The sequence below is a fragment of the Cryptomeria japonica genome, chromosome 5 (genome assembly GCF_030272615.1).
Source record: "Cryptomeria japonica chromosome 5, Sugi_1.0, whole genome shotgun sequence".
Taxonomy (NCBI): Eukaryota; Viridiplantae; Streptophyta; class Pinopsida; order Cupressales; family Cupressaceae; genus Cryptomeria; species Cryptomeria japonica.
The window spans coordinates 31,839,462-31,859,230 of record NC_081409.1 but is presented as its reverse complement, the minus strand read 5'-3'; the positions used below and the strand labels follow the sequence as shown (position 1 = coordinate 31,859,230).

The following is a 19,769-nucleotide window of genomic DNA, read 5'->3' as shown; positions in this document are numbered from 1 at the left end:
CTTTCCTATAGGTTTACCGTCTCTTTTTCACTGGGACTATTTACCTCTATTTTACATGAACTTGGGCATGGGAAATTTGCAGCTGGTGAGATAGTTAGGAAATAGGTATTCCAAGCCTTGGCTTTGCTTTTGTTATTTCACATATATAACCCATCAATCCAGGCAGAGTATATAATTGTGTTCAAAAGAAGGTTGAGAATTAAACGTGAGAGATGCTAACAAGGAGCCATCAAGTTCAAATTTATGGCTTCACATTATAATTGTGTTATAATATCTTTCAAGTCCATCCCTCTAATGTTTGCATAGACATTAATCATATCCTCAAACAATATTTATCATTACCTGAAGAGAGTGTGAGGAAAGCAGAGAGCTGAAAACGCCTTCCTAATGTCAATTTCTTAGAGAAGTAAAGCAGATGAGTGTTTCAATTCGAATTACAGCAACTGATATACACAATACAAGATGAACAGAGCAACATGAAAAACAAAAACATAGAGATGTATGCCAGATTTCACGTGGGAAAACCCTTACTGGTGAAAAACCCACACACCAAAGTAATCCCTTGTATTAAAGTAAAACAATTACATACAAGTTTCAGACCTTTGATCTGATCTCTGTTCAGGGACAAGTACAGAAGATTACAATCTTAATCGGCTTTTCAATTCAGTTGTTTACAGAATTACCAATCGATTGCTACAATCCTCTTTGCACAATGATACAAATTATCCTCACACAATCCAACCACTTGCAACTGTTTTCCAGACGTTTTTATATGTCTCTATTGAAAAACAATTTGTTTCAGTTGCCCAACTGTCGAACTTCCCAGATTGTCAATAACACGCACATTGTCTACATTGCTTCCTCTAGGTCGTTCCAGTTTCCACCAATCATCAGCAGACAACTTGGCAAGTCAAAATGAGTCCATCATGGTCCCCACTGAATCCTTAAGACTATCGGCTAATGTTCCCATTTGAACCAATCATCGGCTTCCAACTTAGCATGAAACCATGAGTCAGTCGTGGTCCCCACCAAGACCATCTCAAAGCATATCGACATATCGCCACTCGATGGAAGTGTAACTCACTAGTTCTCATTGTCACCAAGCTTTGTTCCACCCGAACTCCAATCCCTGATAGTGGGCCCCTCACAAGTCTCTTATCAGTTGATCGCCACAAAGTGAGACTTTCGTTACCTCCTTCAAACAATCTTATCGAAACCCCAAGCTACCCCAGAATCTTTGTCTTCGCCAAGACTTCGCTAAAGCTATATCGAACTCGGGCTTGTCAGTGTAGCAAGATAACTTCGGTTGACTGTTGTGGGAGACATACCGAAACTACAAGTTATATCGATATACCGCTTCATGTCGGAAAGACACATCAATTGTCTCCCTGACATCGGTAAGAGGAGTGACTTCTCCAAACTGCCTGGTAGAGTCTTATCGAACCCAGATGCTATACCAAAATCACTACTTCTCCAGGTGAGTACATAATACGAAGGTTATCAACTACTGTATCAATAGCACGAAGGTTATTCAATTCCCTTTGAAGATGATCAATAACACGAAAGTTATTCATACTAAACTACTCATTTCGGAGACCAACTATTCGAGATTCAACCAGTAAGTTTGAGACACCCATTCTCAACAAAGAGCTCATCTATTTTGCTGTTCTTGAACATTAAAACCTTTATTAAGAGGGCTATATGTTGATTGTGATGAAATGACTATGCAAATAAGGTGGAAATAGTTGATTTTACCATGTTTAAGTGCCACATACTTATGTGAGGCTATTGAGGAAGTCATACAAGAGGTGGGGGAAGAAAATGTGGTACAGGTGGTGACAGATAATGCAGCAAGTTATGTTGCTGCAAGTAAACTTTTGATGGAGAGGCATTCGAAATTTTTTTGGTCTCCATGTGCGGCCCATTGCCTTGACCTCATGGTGGAGGATATTGGTAAGCTTGAATGGGTGAAAACAATAGTTGAAATGGCCAAAAATATCAACAAGTTTATCTACAATCATGCATTGGTCCTTAGCATTATGAGCAATACACAGGGCAAAAGGAGTTGGCTCGTCCTGGTATCACAAGGTTTGCCTCAAACTTCGTCACACTAAAATCGTTTATGAAATCAAAGGCAGCTTTGAGGCGTATGTTTGTTGTTGAGTAGTGGACTTTCTCATCCTATGCTACGACCATTGCAAGGATAGATGTGGTAAATTGCATTTTTAATGAGCCAAGTTTTTGAACCCTTTGTGGAGAAATCGTGGAGGTAAATTTATTACAATTTAACATTTAGTATCTACTATTTAGTAATTTACTTTTAATTTATTAACAATTTAGCTTTGCAATTTTGCTTTTTTTTTTTAATTTAATTTGACTTAATTGTTTTTGTTCAACATTATGTGTAGGTCACTGAGCCACTCGTAGTTCTCCTATGAGTTGTATGGATAGGGGCAAGGAGGCCATTAGATCCATATATGCAGGAGATGAGGATAAGTATGGCCCCATTTGGGAGATTATTGATAGGAGATGGCAGAACCAGCTTCACAGACCCATCCATGCAGCAACCTATTACCTCAATCCAACATTTTGATTTCGTGATGACTTCAAGGCAGATGAGGAGGTTCTTAGTGGCCTATATACAGTGGTACAAAAGTTGTGTACTGATGGCACAACCTCAAGTACAATGCTCCAACTAGATAAATATAATAATCAAGAAGGGGCAATCTTTGCAAGCAACATGTGCATAGAGGCTCGGACACAATTGCAGCCAGGTAGAAATATATGTAAACTTAAGATTCTTAAGTTTATGGCTTATGCATTTTAATTTTTTATTTTATGATCTAGCCTGAAAGTTGGAAATGAGACAGATTTTTTTTTTTTTTTCATTATTTCAGATAGATGATGGCAAAAGTTTGGGCCCTCAACCCCAAACCTTCAAAAAATTACCATCAGTATTTTGAGTCGGCCATGCAGCGCTTCTGCATGTGAGCGCAATTGGTCCATATTCGAACACATCCACTCGAAGAGGCATAATAGATTGTCTATGCAGAGGTTGAATTATCTTGTTTTTGTTCATTACAACCTCCGTCTTAGGACCAGACAGATTTTGAATAAGTGGTTGGAAGGATATCTTAGAAACTATGTCTTGGAGTAACGGAATACATGGGTGAGATGGCTTCACCTAGAAGAGTATTGCTACAACTCCTCCTATCACATGTCCATCTGGATGTCACCATTCATGGCATTATATGGTTATGAAGCTCCTAGCTTCGCTGACTTGGTATTTGGTGATAGCAGAACCCCTCAGGCGAAGGATATGATGCAACAGAGTCAAGATATTTTGAAGATTCTGAGGGACAATCTCCAGCATGCGCAAAATCAGCAGAAGATGTATGTTGATCAGCTGCAGATTGAGCGCACCTTTGAGGTGGGCGACATGGTTTATTTGAGGCTCCAACCCTACAGGCAGTCTACTCTCAAGAAGAGTGGAGTTGAGAAATTGAAACCACGAATCTATGGCCCTTTCAGAGTCAACAGGAGGATTGGAGAAGTGGCGTATAAGTTGGAATTACTGGCAAGCAACAAGATCCATAATGTATTTCATGTGTCTTGCCTTAAGAAGGCTCTGGGACATAATGTTGTTGCTTTAGCTGAGTTACCTCCGCTTGATGAGGGGGGAGAGCTAGTTTTGGTTCCTGAAGCTATCCTTGATTTCAGGGAATGTCCTTTGAGGAGAAGGGTGATCAAGGAATACTTGATCAAGTGGAAAAATTTGCCAGCAGAGGATGCTACATGGGAAAATGAGGAGATTTTACTGCATCCAGCCTTACAGTTGCTTGAGGACAAGCAATTTTGGGGAAGACGGACTGCAATGTGCCCTTCTCAATGATGTGCTTTCAGTGGTCCATTGGCCTATCTCAAGGACCCGCAGGCTATGTGGAATGAAGAATTAGGGTTTCAAACATTGGTGCAACAAGAACTTACTATTCAGAAGGTAGTTGAAGGAAGTGTCTTAAATCCTCATTTAAAATATAATAGGTTTAGTGGGTAAACTCTGTGATCAATGTATCATACTTTTGTTTGATTTTTTTGTAAGAAAATAGGTAAAACTCCAGTTCTGAATACGAACAAAGAGAAATGGGAAATTATAATTTTCTTAGCTGTGAAACAGTTTCTTTGAAGATCTTATAGATTCATGCTAGATTGTCATTTAAATATTAAGGCTTGAAATAAAAATGGATAGATAGAGTTTAACTTGAAATACGAAATTTGAATTCATTTAATAGCTTGATTAGTTTGGCATAAATTTCAGATATTGATTGTATATCATTGACAAGATAGTATTGAATCTAATGATTGAATCAATTCGCAAATGCGATATTACTGCTGTCTTCTTTGCCTATGACTCATAACCTGATAGAGATGAAGTTTGCAACGACATTATAACGTTGTTTCTTTGTCCCCACAATCTGTATCTGATTGTGATCCGTTTTGGAATGTGAACTGCAGATAGATGAATCTTAGCATTTTAGTCAGCCTATGAAACAATTATTCCCATTCTATATGAGTGACTAACATTCTGTCAACTTTTAAGGAGTCACTTCCAATGGCTATATTTGAAAGATATAAATTCTAGAACATCACATTAATTCTATTAGTTTTCTTCTTAATTCAAGCAATTTTAAATTCAATGCACAATCTGTCCCTAACTAGTATCTTCACTTAGAAGTCTTCGTGAATGATTTCCAAAAAGCACCTATCCTTTTTATAAATTTGAGTTGTGTATATGAAATGCTCATTAAAACCTGATGTAAAACTAGTCCTTAGTCACCTAATTCCAAAGCAAAATATAAAAAGGATCTCTCACTTAAAATTCAGAGAAAACTGGCCAGGAAGCATTGAACTTAAAACTTCATTCTTCCATCTGTTATTTCACTTGTCATTCTCTTATTCCCTTAAGTATCAAATTATTTATAGCTGTCAGCGGAACAAGCCAATTGGGTGACCAGTCTAGTTTTAAGTTTCTTAAGGAGTATCTAGATTTACAATTTGTGATTCGAACAGCGTTCCACGGAGACTCAAAATAGGGGGACTGCAGGGAAGATTTTCAAGGATGGCAGTTTTTTCCCCAAATTTTGGGGACAAAATAATATGTAATATGTGAAATTTTTATAGTTAAAAATAGTAAAAGCAATTTATCAAATACGTAAACAATTTGAGAATCAATTGTGAAAAAGTTCCAAATACTCAAATAAACCCTTAAGAATAGAAGCATCACTCAGAATTGATATTGACTAAGCAAATCAAAAGTGTTAATAGGCTTCACTAACTCAAGATTTAACTATGTTCCTCAAAGTTTCAAAACAAGCGGCAGGCAATGCAAGGAAAGGTTTCAAGGAGGGGGGAACTATGGACCAAAAGTTGGGGACACAAGTATATATATTCTCCTCACAATCACTATGTTTTCTCTGACACCAAATCCTCATCATTTCTGACCAAATCATCATTCTCCAGAGAACTAACAGGGCAGCTGCTAATTAAAGGTTCTACAGTTGAAGATGGTAATATCATTAACCTTGAATCATTTTATTTATTTTCTTCTCTGTTTCTCAAAAATCCTTGCAGCAGTTAGCATAATCTAGCAAACATTTATGAAATTTCATAACATCTACCACCACCCTACCCTCACCATTTCCTCCACTCTCTACTAAGCCTGAGGTGTTTGTGATGTACAAATTAAGAAATATTTGATCACCAACTTTCTAAAGTTAAGAAAGAGAAACATCCAAGTAAACAAAAACAATAATAGCTGTTTCAAAAGTCTATTTTGCCTCCAATACCATGTAAATATTCCTTCTTTCTCACAAGGTCAAGCATTTTGACATGCATTATATTGTCTGTTTGCTCAAAGCTTTGACAAAAAACAAAATCATTATAATGACTTAGAGAAACTTTGGCTGGCACAGGGGCTCTCCAGCATCCACAGGACAGTTAAGGGACCTCCAGGAATCCCCCCATGCCCTACAGAGGTCGACACACCCAGGGAGTTCCCTACTTCTGCAGGTATGTCTCAGAGATGCCACCACCTGCAGGTGGCCACAACAGGCAGTGGGTAGAACACTGGGGTTTGATGGGAAAAATAAAGAGATACAAGCTGCTTTGACGTCCAGCATGGCCCAGAACAATTCTTATTTTTGACATTTTAAGATGTTGGTGATTTTCTGCAGGACATACAAGTAATTGATAAAAAGAAATCAATCTACCTGTGGAATTCTTGGAGCCTTCCTGAATATGTCCCAGATTTCATCAGCCATGATCTCATTTTTTTCTAGCAGAATATCTATAATAATACATGCAATTTGTTAGTAACTTTCATCTATTTCAAATGTAAAAACCAAATTTTAACAATAATGCATCCCTTGAACACAGATCAATCTAAAAGGGTCGCCTGCAATGGATTTCAATTTGCAAACTTCAAGTTCCTGGAATGTTTACCAAATAAGATCCGATTTTAATACTGCCTTAACAAGTCAATAAAATCTCAAGATGACAATCAAAAAGGTTTATCTAATATCACAACTCTCATGTATCTAGATGTTGGTTTCTTAAGTACCTGCAATGTTCTCAACTGCAGAACGATACTCTCTTAAAACAGATGTGCATTTCTCCACACCATATCGTACATACTCATCCCTTAACGCTTGTATCTTTCTATGAAGCTAACATCAAGAAACACAAAAAATGATAAAGATCATACTAAGCGTTTGCCATCAGTTCTTAAAAATATCATGAACCACTCAATACACCCAAATGGTAAATTCAAACCAATATAATGTAAAAAACTAAATGCTATTTGCTTACATGAACCATAACATCTTCTTCTTTTCTGTAATATATCTTCCCAAGCACGGACAGGCCAGTTTGTAAAATGAATTTCTCTGCATACACACCAGCTTCAGAAAGAGCTGCTCCTGATAGCCAAGATAAATGGTCCATACCAAATATCTCCTCTTCAATAATCCTGGCTGTTCAGTCATCACAACAACAAAAAAGAGTCAAGCCTTCAGCACAATTTCAAGTATATCTAATCTTCATCTTACATTATTATCAAGTACAATTCTCTGTCAAAATCAGTGAAATCAATGTTATGCAGCTCACCTGCAGACTCTGTGTGATGTCCCCTAAATAAGCTTGAGAAAACTCATAATTAATTAATAAATAATTAATTGGCTCTATTTTATTTATAAGCCATTAATTATTAATTGATTGATTAAATAATAAAGTGACTTGTTAAGTCACTAATGAACTTATTAAGTCTCTAATGAGAAATGCAGTTGAACTGCCAATGGTCTCATTTTCCTTTAAAAAGATGGTGAAGGAGGTTGAGGGGATATATGCAGAAGAAGTCGATTACATTAAGTTTCGCAGACTTCTTTGAGGTTGACACCCCTCAAACAACTGGAGTCTAGACGGAAACCCATTATCTCCATAGTAGAAAGAAAACCATTTGTTTGAAAGATTGGATTCTGTTAATATCTCATCAGGGGTTTAGTTTTAGTTTTATTTAGATTAATTTTTCATTAGTTTATTTTATTAGGTTTTTCTGTTCCAGCAGTTTTGTATAACAGTTTACAACTGTTTTTGCCTCCTCTTTATATCTGCTTGTTTATTTTATTTTGAAGAACACAGTTTTTACGGAAATACAAATTATATTCAGATTGCCATTCTTTCCATTTTTTTCTATCTGCTAACAGAGATTCCAGATTGTTATTTTCTGCCTGGGCTATCAATGGTATCAGAGCTTTGGAGTTTGGAGTATATTTTTATGTGAAGCATCTGAAGATTGCAGCTTTCTACAGAATCAAAATACGAAAACAAAAATTGATTCAGGTGAAATCAATTTACTTATTTTTACAAGAATTTTATATCTTGTTATATTTGGTAAAGTTTGACAAGAGATTTTGAGCAATCCTATAAATTTGCAAATTGTGCAAATTCTATATACATTTATTTTCAATTTACAATGCAATCTATTGTTTCATTGATTGGGGAAATATTAACCGGAAAAGATACTTGGTTGGAATGGCATAGAAAAGTGGAAAATACATTAATTTTTAATGATTTATGGTATAAAATATGTGATGGAGATACCCAACCTACAAAACCAACAGATGTTAAAGAAAAAGAAATTTGGAATTATAAAAATTCAAAAGCCTTAGCTTTGATAAGAGCTTCAATTAATGGAGATGTATATCGTCATATACAAGGATGCAAATTTGCTTGGGAAACCCTTGACAAGTTAAAAAATTTATTTGATTCTCATTCAGAATTAGAATTTATTCAGTTACAATTCAAATTGTTCAATCTTGAATTAAAAAATGGTGATGTTATGAGTTTGGCTTCTGAAATTAGAGCTATAAAACAAGATGTTAATGTTGCTGGTGGGAAAGTTGATATTTATCTCACTGCTTTTATTAAGGTACTCCTTCCAGCACATTCTACTTATCTAGAATCCCTTCAAGCAACCAATTGAAAACCATTACTTTTGATTTATTGGTTGAAAAGTTGGCTGAACGTGAAAAAGCTTTTGGAAGAAAAATAGATAATACTAATGAAAATGTTTGTTTTGCTCACCAAGAAAAAACCTCTAAATAAGAGCTCTTCAAGAGGAGGTTATAATGATAGAGGCAAAGGTAGAGGTCAATGGAGGAAAAATGATAATCAAAATGATAGGCAACATTTATATTGTAAAAGATGTGGTAGAAAAGGAAGTCATGAAGCACATGAATGCAAGCTGTCATGGGATAAGATAGAAAGTTTTAAAGAAAATACTTTTAAGCAAAAAGATAAAACAAAAGTTTATAATGATGATAAACATTCAGATGATAAAATTCCAGGAGCAGCCCAATTTGCTTGTGATAGTGATGATGATCAATATGTGTTTTCTGTTTTTGACTTTGCATCTAATTCCTCATGGTATGATTCTTGGATCTTAGATACTGGAGCCACACAACATATGACATTCCGACGTGATTACTTTGAGGAATTTCATGAAAGTGCATGTGGTCCAATTTATTTAGCTGATAAATCAAGTCTCAAACCTATTGGAAAAGGAACTATTTGATTTAAGTTGCCTAATCTTCCAGACTTTGTGCTTCATGATGTATTGTTTATTCCTCAATTGCAACGTAATTTGTTATCACTAGTATTGATTCGACAACAAGGCTACTCTATTCTATTAAAAGATGGGCAAGTTGTTGTTAGAAAACAATCAAATAATCAAGTTGTATTCACTGGATGTGAGGATGCGAGATTGTTAAAACTAAATGGCACTTCTTTTTCTAAAAATTTTGCATCTCTTACTGAAGAAGGTAGTCTATCTCCTATTCTTTTATGGCATGCAAAACTTGGGCATATTGGTTATGATAACATTCATATCCTGCAAAAGAATGGTGTTGATGGCTTACATGTTTTGCCTAAAGCAATTGAAAAATGTGAAGCATGTATTCTTGCCAAGCAACATAGAAATTATTTTCCTCGCTCCACTTGGAGAGCACAAAGAAAATTGCAGCTTATTCATTCTAATTTATGTGGGCCTTTACCAGTAAATTCTGTGGGAGGATCTAAGTATTTCATGTTCTTTATTGATGATTACAGTCGCATGACTTGAATTTATTTCTTGCAGCAAAAATCACAAGCTTTTGAAATTTTTAAAAGGTTTCATGTTATGATTGAAAAACAAGCAAAATCTCAAATTGGTACTCTTCGAACAGATAATGGTGGAGAATTTACTTCTCTAGTTTTTGAGGATTATCTACGTCAAAATGGGATCCAACATCATCTTACTGTTCCAGGTACTCCTCAACAAAATGGTGTTGTTGAACGAAGAATAGAACTATCATGAATATGGTCCGTGCAATGTTATATTTTAAAGGAATCAAATTACATTTTTGGGCTGAAGCAACAAGAACTGAAGTTTATCTTCATAATAGATCTCCATCATCTGCATTACACCAATCTATTCCATATGAAGTTTGGTTTGGATATCCTCCTTCTATTCAACATCTTTGCATTTTTGGTTCCACTTGCTATGCTTTAATTCCCAAGGACAAAAGAAGTAAGTTGCAGCATCACAGTATTAAGTGTATTTTTCTTGGTTATTCAGAATCTTCCAAAGCATATAGGTTGTATGATGAAGTCAACAAAACTTTCTTTATTACATGTGATGTTGTATTTGTTGAAACCTCCAACATTGTTGAAAATGATGAATGTAAATTCAAACAGCTTGATACAATTACAAATTTTTCTCCTTGGATCGAAAACTCTTGTGAGATTCCACATATAGAATCCATATCTCCAAGTGATCTAATTCATGCTACTCCATCAATCAATGACCAAGAAGAAACCCATCATGATGAGCTTTAACTCTCTGAACCATTAACCACTAATACAACATCTAGTAATGAAATGGTCACATCTTTTGTGCAACCAAAGTCTTCTCATAAGTGGGCAAAACAAGTCCAACAAACATTGAAAGATTTAAGACCAGATGAAATAGGTAAAACAAGTACAAGAAGCTCTTACAAAGCAAGGCTCCAAGCTCAAACCAATAGTGCAAATAACTTGGAGACCATTGGTGAACTCAATCTCATAATTGACTCTGAACCATCGTCCTATAATGAAGCCAAAAATATTATAGTATGGAGGAAAGCTATGCAAGATGAGTATGATGTTCTTTTGAAAAATGGCACATGGGAGTTGGTTGATCCTCCACTTGGTTGTAAACCTATTGGCTGCAAGTGGATTTTTCAGGAATAAATATAAAGCAGATGGTACACTTGACAAACACAAAGCCCGACTTGTTGCCAAAGGTTATGCTCAAAAGGAGGGCATAGATTATGATGAAACCTTTGCACCTACAGCAAAATGGACCACCATTCGTGCTTTGTCGGCCCTTGCAGCTCAATATGGGTGGAAAATTCACCAAATGGATGTTAAAACAGCATTCTTAAATGGTGATCTCAAAGAATCAGTTTATATGACTCAACTAGATGGGTATGCAGTCAACGGAAAAGAACATCAGGTATGCAAGCTTGTCAAATCATTACATGGTTTGAAACAAGTTCCTCGAGCCTGGTATGAAAAACTTACCGAGTATCTCTTAAAGTTGAATTTCCAGCATTTTGAATTTGATGATGCCACACTTTTTGTTAAAAAACTGGTCCTGATGAGAATAACATTCAAAATGTGAAAGAACAACTGAAGCAAGGTTCTGATATGACTGATTTGGGCCATCTTCATTACTATTTGAGTATTGAGGTAACTCAAACACCTCATTTTATTTTTATCGCCCAACAAAAATATATTGGTGAACTTTTGCATAAATTTGGCATGGCTGATTGTAAGCCCCTTAGTACTCCTATGGAGCAAAATCTTAAGCTCTCTTCAGATAACCCTTCAGCATTGGTTGATGCAACTATCTACAAGAAACTTGTTGGTAGTTTGATTTATGCTACAACTACCTGTCCCGATATTTATTTTGTTGTTGGAGTTCTTTCAAGGTTTATGCAACAACCTAGAGAAACTCATTGGTTAGCTGCCAAACGCATTCTTCGCTATTTGCAAGGTACTCAACACTGTGGGCTCAAATACTCCAAGACAAACCAATTTTCTTTGGTTGGCTATTCCGATTCCGATTATACAAGTGATTCCACAGATGGAAAATCTACATCCGGGTATTTAATATATCTTGGATCTGCTGTCATCTCTTGGAGATCTAAAAAGCAATCTGTTCCAGTCGCCTCTTCTTCCGAAGTTGAATATATGGCCGCCTTTGAAACAACTCGGGAAATCTTATGGCTTCAAAGAATTCTTGAAGACTTGCAAACACCACAGATTTCATCAACTCCACTCTTCATTGACAATCAATCTGCTATCAAAATGGCTAAAAATCTAGTATTTCATGATTGCACCAAGCACATCAATACAAAGATTCATTTGATTCGGCATCATGTGAAAGATGGCAGCATATACCTTAAATATTGCCCCACTGCAGATCAACCAGCAGATATTCTTACCAAGGCTTTGCACAGAGAAAAGTTTGAGAAGTTCAGAGAAATGCTCGGCTTAACCCCTTCAGATTAAGGGGGGATGTTAACATCTCATCAGGGGTTTAGTTTTAGTTTTATTTAGATTAATTTTTCATTAGTTTATTTTATTAGGTTTTTTTGTTCCTGCAGTTTTGTATAACAGTTTACAACTGTTTTTGCCTCCTCTTTATATCTGCTTGTTTATTTTATTTTGAAGAACACAGTTTTTACAGAAATACAAATTATATTCAGATTGCCATTCTTTCCATTTTTTTCTAGCTGCTAACAGAGATTCCAGATTGTTATTTTCTGCCTGGGCTATCAGATTCAAGCCTGTGATAGGAGAACATGACAATGGGTTTATCATCTGATGTTTGTATATGGTGATGGGTACAGAACCTATCGTTGATGAACACATGGACCAGTTGTGGTTGATCACTATGAGAGATCATGGCAGTGTGATGACCTTGTGCTGAAGAGTCGATTGGAAATTCTGAATGGTTTGACATATGAATGGACAGGGAAAATCATGGAACTTGAAGAGCAATGTTTGTTACTAGTAAAGAGTCGGAAAACTAAGGAACCGATACTGGTAATAATAGTGTCTTCCTAGTAAAGTTTTAGCGTGAATAAATTATTATGGTTGCAATATCTGTATTGCTTGGGCCAAGGTGATATCTATTCCGACATCTGAAATCCAATTAAGTGGACTGGAGGAGTAACAGGTTGATCGGTTGATCCCGTGTGTTGAGTTTTTAACGTTGGGGATTATAACTCATTGTCATTGAGATATTGGTAGAGCTGTATGGTGTGTTCTTAGCAACGAGACGCAGTATGGGTTGCTAGATCAACTTCATCAGGTTACTGCACACCAGATAGCCAGAAGTTTATTTTGCATCACTCCTGTGATTGCATCATCCATGCTACCATACTGTGAGTGCTGAAGCCAATTGAAAAAAATAACATCATACATGTCGGAGGAGAATTCTAATTAAATGTTCTCTGTACGTTTCTCTGCGGATTGCTGAAATATAAGGTGCACAACTCAGTCCTTCTGTGTAGAGGTTACTGTGTTATTAAGTTTGAAATAAGTAGTCATGTAAACATTTGCATTGCATTCAAATTGGGTTAGTCTGTGTAACTCTCTGAAACAAACCAAACACTAGGATAGCTCAAACTCAACATATATTTCTGTGCAATCTGAACTTTACCTGACCTATCAAAGGATGTCAAAATGAATCTCTAAGTCCCGTCTGGCTGAGATCATTACAGTGGTATCAAAGCCATTAATCCTGCCAGCCTGTATGTACACCAGTGATAGTGCTAAGAGGTACACAGACCAAGAAAACAATTCAAACTTCCAGATCCTTACCTTGTAGAAGAAACATTCTCAATAGCTTTAACAGCCAGACAACTAGGCAAAGGGATACAAGAGGGTGATACAATGAGTCAAAGCCCAACATGTAGGAGATTGGACATGGACAGTATGCAAAATATGGTAAATGATGTAGCCCGAGGTCAGCAACAGCTTATGCAATCACAACAACAGCTGACAGAAGCTATTAGCCAGTTGACACAAAACATGAACACCCTCAGGGTAAACCAGAACACTACCGGAGAAGGTAGTAATGCAAGAGATGACACACCTAAAAGAGCTAGTACAGGAGGAGGAAACTTTACAGCAGGAAGAAGAACAAACTTTGGCAGAATAGGTAATGGAACTATGGAAGTTTATGGAGAATACAATTCTTTGCCACATCCCATCACAAATGAGATTACGCTCAATCAGTATATGATACAACGTAGGGAGAAAAAACGATCACAATGGGAGCAGAGAACGCATGGGCTATCCTATGATGAGTTTAGCAGCAAGTTGATTGCCCATTTTGACAGAAAAGATGTAGAGGAATATTTTCATGAATTGGCTTTGAATTGACAGCATTGTGATGTGGACACCTATGTAAATGAATTTCAGAAGGTGTCAATCATGGTCCCTGATATATTGGAGAGGAGAATAATCATGTTATTTATTGAGGAGAATAATCATGTTATTTATTGAAGGTTTGAATTATAATTTGAAATGTTTGGTTAAGGCTTTCAAACCCGCTACACTACAGGTTGCCATACAAACAACACTGAACCTGGAGGCTTCTTCACACCCTAGGCCACAGTTCCAAAAGAAGAATTTCAAAAAATAATAAACCTTTCAAAAAGAATTTTGAACAGCCTAAACCCACTCCTCCTAAGCTGGGCTTTGAAACAAGGAATGAGTTGTGCAGGATGAAAGTTTGCTTCTCCTGCAAGGAACCAGGGGAACTTGGACACAGATGTTTGGGTAAAGGCAAGGCACATTATATAGAGGTTACTTCAGATATTGATGAGGAAGTAACTGACACCAATTCGGAGAGTGATTCTAAAGCGCAATAGGTACCACATGATTAGGACATTTCAGGAGATGCTGCATGAAGCACTATCGCTTCCTTATCAACAATACCTAATTATCACCCTTTCAAAGTTAGAGTCATACAAGGACAGTGAGTTACTTGTCTAGTTGACAGTGGAGCCACACATAATTTTATTGACGAAGGGCTCGTGACACAAAAGGGATTACAGGTGCAGGAATTTCCTAGTTTCAATGTTATGGTAGTAGATGGATCCAAGACAGCTTGCACTAAGAAAATCCCACAAATAAGCATCCAGTAGGGAGACTACAGAGTCACCAATGATTTCTATGTGGTCGAAATTGGTGATATTTATGTGGTACTCGAATTTCAGTGGTTACACTCACTTGGTAGGTACAGCCAGGATTTTCAAAAAATGGAAAAAGAGTTCACGGTAGATGGGAAGAAGATAGTCTTGCGAGCTTTGACAGATGGGGAGCCTAAAGTGGTTACAACAGAACGTATGGAGGCATTTTTCCAACAGGGAGAGGTTGCATGAGTAGCTCAGTGCTTTGTATCTTCCAAGACTACTTCTAGTGATGATAGGCGTTATTTGGTGGATGTACAGACAGTCCTTGACAAGCATAGTGTGGTTTTTGGCAATATCCCACTAGCTAGACCTCCAAAACGTGGATTTGAGCATATGATAGAGTTGGAGGAGGGTGCTAAACCCATCATTACTACTCCTTACCATCATCCAAAAAGATTTAAAGATGAAATTGAGAAGGTGGTGAAGGAACTATTGGATATGGGGCACATTAGATCGAGGTCCAGTCCCTTTGCATCTTCAATGATTTTAGTAAAGAAAAAAGACAACAAAATGAGGATGTGTATCGATTACCATGCCCTGAATAAGAAAACTATTAGGAATAGGTATCCCATACCTTGAATAGATAAGTTGTTGGATGAGCTTCATGGCACAATGTATTTTTCCAAAATTGATCTCCATTTAGGGTACCATCAGATCAGACTCCGTGATGAGGATGAGCTTCATGGCACACTGTATTTTTCCAAAATTGATCTCCATTTAGGGTACCATCAGATCAGACTCCGTGATGAGGATGTGCATATGACAGCATTTAGATGCCATTACGGACACTGAGTTCCTAGTCATGCCATTCAAACTCACTAATTCACCGGCAACATTTCAATCTTGCATGAACCACATTTTTAACAAACAGTTACGAAAAAACGGTGTTAGTATTTTTTGATGATATTTTGGTATACAGTAGAACATGGGATGATCACCTTAAGCACATTGATGAGGTGTTGAGTATCATGGAGGAACAATCTTTGTTTGTGAAAGCCTCAAAGTGCACCTAGGTCATGTGATAGGTGTAGGAGGTGTGAAGGTGCATCAAGAAAAGATTCAAGCCAAACTTGATTGGGCCTATTTACCGCTACAACTCATAAATTAAATACAAGAAATAATAATGTACATGACAATGCATACCAAACACAACAGTAAAATATATCTTTATTTGCACATGCAATTATCACAGAGAAGAAGACCAAAGATGGTCGGCCAAAGATTACAACAAATCCGACAATACCGTACTACTTCCTTGGTGGTACATGACATATTCAAAGGCTTCGACAGTTGCTGAGAGGTACACAACCGTCAGCCAACCGACACATAACTACCCGAGAGTGACAACCCACTTAATACAATTAATTAACACACTGTTGGGTAACCAAAATTATCAAACATAACAATATGCGTTTTATGCCAACTACATTATCCCCCCCCAAAGAAAAAGTCGTCTTCCAGACGACAAGTAAACATCAAGTAATATCTGGAAAGACTAATGACAAGAGTGTAGGCCAAGACTTAAACTGGACAACCCCAACATGTAGTGTACCTGCCAAATCAAAAGGAGGTTTGGGGGCAACACCCCCAATGGGGTCAAGGGGCAACGCCCCTTGCTTGTGTTGTACCTACAATGTCCTTCCTGAGTTTTGTCCACCAAATGGAATTTCCATCCCTCCATGGGGCTTCATATCACCAGACAAAAGTTCAACTCTGCCAAGACCGCCAAATAGTTCCATTCTGCCAGGACCGCTAGATGGCAGTTCCATTCCACCAACTCCGCCAGATGGCAGTTCCATTCCGCCAACTCTGCCAGATGACAGGTCCATTCCGCCATGTCTAGGACCGCAAACTCCGCCATGTCCGCCAGGTGATGGTAGCATCCCCTCTTCCCTTGATAATGGCACCTCCTCCATCTGACCAACAAAGCTCTCGTGACTACCAGGAGTTTCCTTACTTCCGTACGGCCAATACAGATGCCTCCAACTGTCACCATATGAGATCTCCTCAGCCGCCAATTCTGTACGAATTCCTCCAAAATTTACCCTCCAACTCCGTACGGCTTTCTGGCAATTCCGTATAGATCTCTTCAAACTTCCCTGCCAAATTTGTACGAACAGCTCCAAACTTCGTACAGATGTCTTCACTGTTCGTACGGATTTCTCCTATCTATCCATACGGGAGTCCTTGTGGCTAGTCATACGGATTTCCTTGTGTCTGGTTGTACAGATTTTCCTGTGTCTGATTGTACAAATTTTCATTTCCCTGGCCGTACGGATTTCCCTGTCTGGCCTTATGGATTTTCCTTGAATCTCGTGCAAATTTTGGTACGGATTTTCTTGCTTTTCATCGTACAGATTCCTTTCGCCCTCGTACGGAACTCTACACACCTCATATGGACTCCTCCATAGAACTCTGCACACCCCATACATACGACCCATACTGCCTTTGTACGGTTTGTTTCACCCTTCGTACGGATTTATCTTCCTTGTGTACGGATGTCTTTCGTATGGTCTTTTAATCTCCTCCTTGCATTGACCTATGTGGTTTCATATGGTTGGCCTCCCCCTTTGCTCAATTTTGCCTCCATCAAAATGTTTTCTTCCTCGTGTACAGGTTTGTGCGGGTCACTTTCCCCTTGCCATACGGATGTGTACGGACTTTTGTTGTCTTTTGCTACTCATACGGACTAGGGAGATGTGTACGGTGCTCCTTCTCTGGATCAGCTTTGATTTTTCCCTACTTCTTGTCTGTGTACTTGGCTTTGGATGGCCTTTAAGGTGCTCCGGTACTTGACAACTTGTAATTCCTTCTGGGTGCCTTGTTTGTACTGCGTTTGTTCTTCCTTCATGGGCTTTTTCCCTTCTACTTTCCATCTCCGTGCTACCAGATGTATCATTCATAACTTTACATGCTTTCATCAGTTGCTCTTCACGAAGAGTGGTAGGTTCAAGAAAATTGCATGTTGGTGAAAATACCTCATAGTCCTCCATTTGCCAATGGAATAGTCCATTCAGGGAACTTGTCTCATCTTCAAAGCAATCTTCCACTTCATCATTGGGTTCCATGTCGTTTCCACCCTCAAACTCTGAGTCGAAGGATGCCCGCTCTTCACTCACCGCCTAGTTCCTCAAGTCAATGGCGTGCTTCCTCCCATCACTCTCAATTGAGAGTGTGTTGCGCTTCCAATTATGATTTGCCTTAGCAGTAATCAACCATCCCCTCCCGACGAGTGCGTCGTACGCCTTCTTCTGTAATGGGATGACTGCAAATCCAAGAAAAATTGTTGTGTCCCAATCATTACTTTTCCAGCCATCAATGCTCCCAACGGCTGGATGCCGTGTTGGTCGGCACCTACCAAATGGAAGCTTGCCGGCCAGAGCATCAGCTTCCCCAAACATTTCCAAGTGTCTTCTGGCAGTACGTTTACCCCCGAGCCTCCATCGACAATGGTGTTTGTCAACTTCCCCATTATTTCCATCTCGACGACCGTCGGCTTCCTCCCGATGATCACCATCAGCAACATTGGATCACTGTACTCATTCCCTTTGGGTGATGATTTTCCCGTCAGTTCCTCCTCATGTGGCTTACATTGTTTTTGGATGACTGTGTCGTCACTGACTGTGTTGGCAATTGCCATTCTCAATCACGGCATAGTTTGAAGAAGGTCTACCACCTTGATGGGTACAGTTGTTTGTAGCACCTATCGGACTATGTTCTTCTCCGACTCTCGCAATGACGTACTTGCAGTTCCATTGGAAGTTACTCGTTCCTTTGCCAACACTTGTTCTACTTCGGCTCGCTCCTTTTCCATACCAGAGTTTGAATACATCGCCTTCTTTGTTTGTGCTCTCGTGATTGCCAAAATTGCGTCCTCTTGTTCCTCCACATCCAACATATTAATACCCTTCTGCTTCGGGCAGTTGGTGTCTTCATGGTCACCTGGTCCACACCATTTGCACAATAATTGTACGTTGTCTTTCTTGGTATGGCAGTCTCTCGCAAAGTGTCCCCATTCACTACATTGTCGGCATTGTATGATAGGACGTCCTCTGGAGTTGTACTGTATTTGGTTTCGCCCTCGTTGATTTCCATAACCACTTGGCGATACATTTTGTGATTTCGATGGGCTGGACTCTCCCTGCGTGAAGAGTACTTGTGTACTTCTCATCTTCAAATTGTACGGGCACTCCTTGACTGAATGCCCCAGTACTTGGCAAATTTCACAAAACATATTCCTAGGACAATTACCTTTCGTGTGCCCCTCCCTTTTGCATTCAATACACCATAGTTCATTACCTTCTTTGTTGGTTCCTTTCTCAATCTTCAATTCTTTCATCATTCTCAACATATCCCATCGAAGGGCTCGTACGGTTTTGGATTCTCCATCACTACTACCTTCGGTGCTCTCATCATAGGTCGGTCTTCCTCTTCTCTCAGGAGGAGGTTTTGTTTTCACTCTCGATGTCGATCGCCCGATTGTAAGCATCGGCGTACGAGGACAGAGGCACTACTTTCATCTTCTTGCACAGTGAGGGTATCAATCCCTCCATGAACCACCTCTTCTTCAACCCCTCAACTGGTTGGTTCTCCATCTTGTTCAACAGTTCTTTGAGCCTATGGTTGTAAGCGCATACACTCTCATTTTTCCCTTGCTTAGTATTATAGATTTTGGTCACGATCTCATTATCATCCCTCAGGAGTTTGAATTCCTCCCGGCATGCCCTCTTCAGATCACTCCATCTCATCTTGTGTTGGGCGTCGAGGTCTTTGTACCAGTCAATGGCGATCCCCCGAAGGGTGGTGGGAAATGCCTTCAGTCAATAGTCTCTATCATCTTGGCCATTTGCCTCCCAAATGGTTATGCATGTTTTGCAATGTCGTACGGTGTCCTCTGATCCATCTCCCATGAACTTCGGCAATTTC

General features: G+C 38.5%; 1 protein-coding gene across 2 annotated transcripts in view; it reads right to left on the bottom strand.

Annotated features, from left to right (window-relative positions):
* LOC131057366 (probable inactive ATP-dependent zinc metalloprotease FTSHI 4, chloroplastic) overlaps positions 1 to 19,769 on the bottom strand; it is a 205,404-nt gene that overhangs the window by 8,355 nt on the left and 177,280 nt on the right. Inside the window, exons 12-15 of one of the 2 annotated variants that reach the window (XM_057991512.2) lie at positions 6,865 to 7,028; positions 6,617 to 6,722; positions 6,267 to 6,343; positions 5,659 to 6,089 (exon numbers count right to left, since the gene is read on the bottom strand). In XM_057991512.2, coding sequence (XP_057847495.2) covers positions 5,946 to 6,089; positions 6,267 to 6,343; positions 6,617 to 6,722; positions 6,865 to 7,028 — 491 coding nt within the window. In that variant the 3' untranslated portion in view covers positions 5,659 to 5,945. Of the gene's footprint in view, positions 1 to 5,658; positions 6,090 to 6,266; positions 6,344 to 6,616; positions 6,723 to 6,864; positions 7,029 to 19,769 lie in introns of those variants that run through there. The other variant, XM_057991511.2, reaches the window with a different exon arrangement.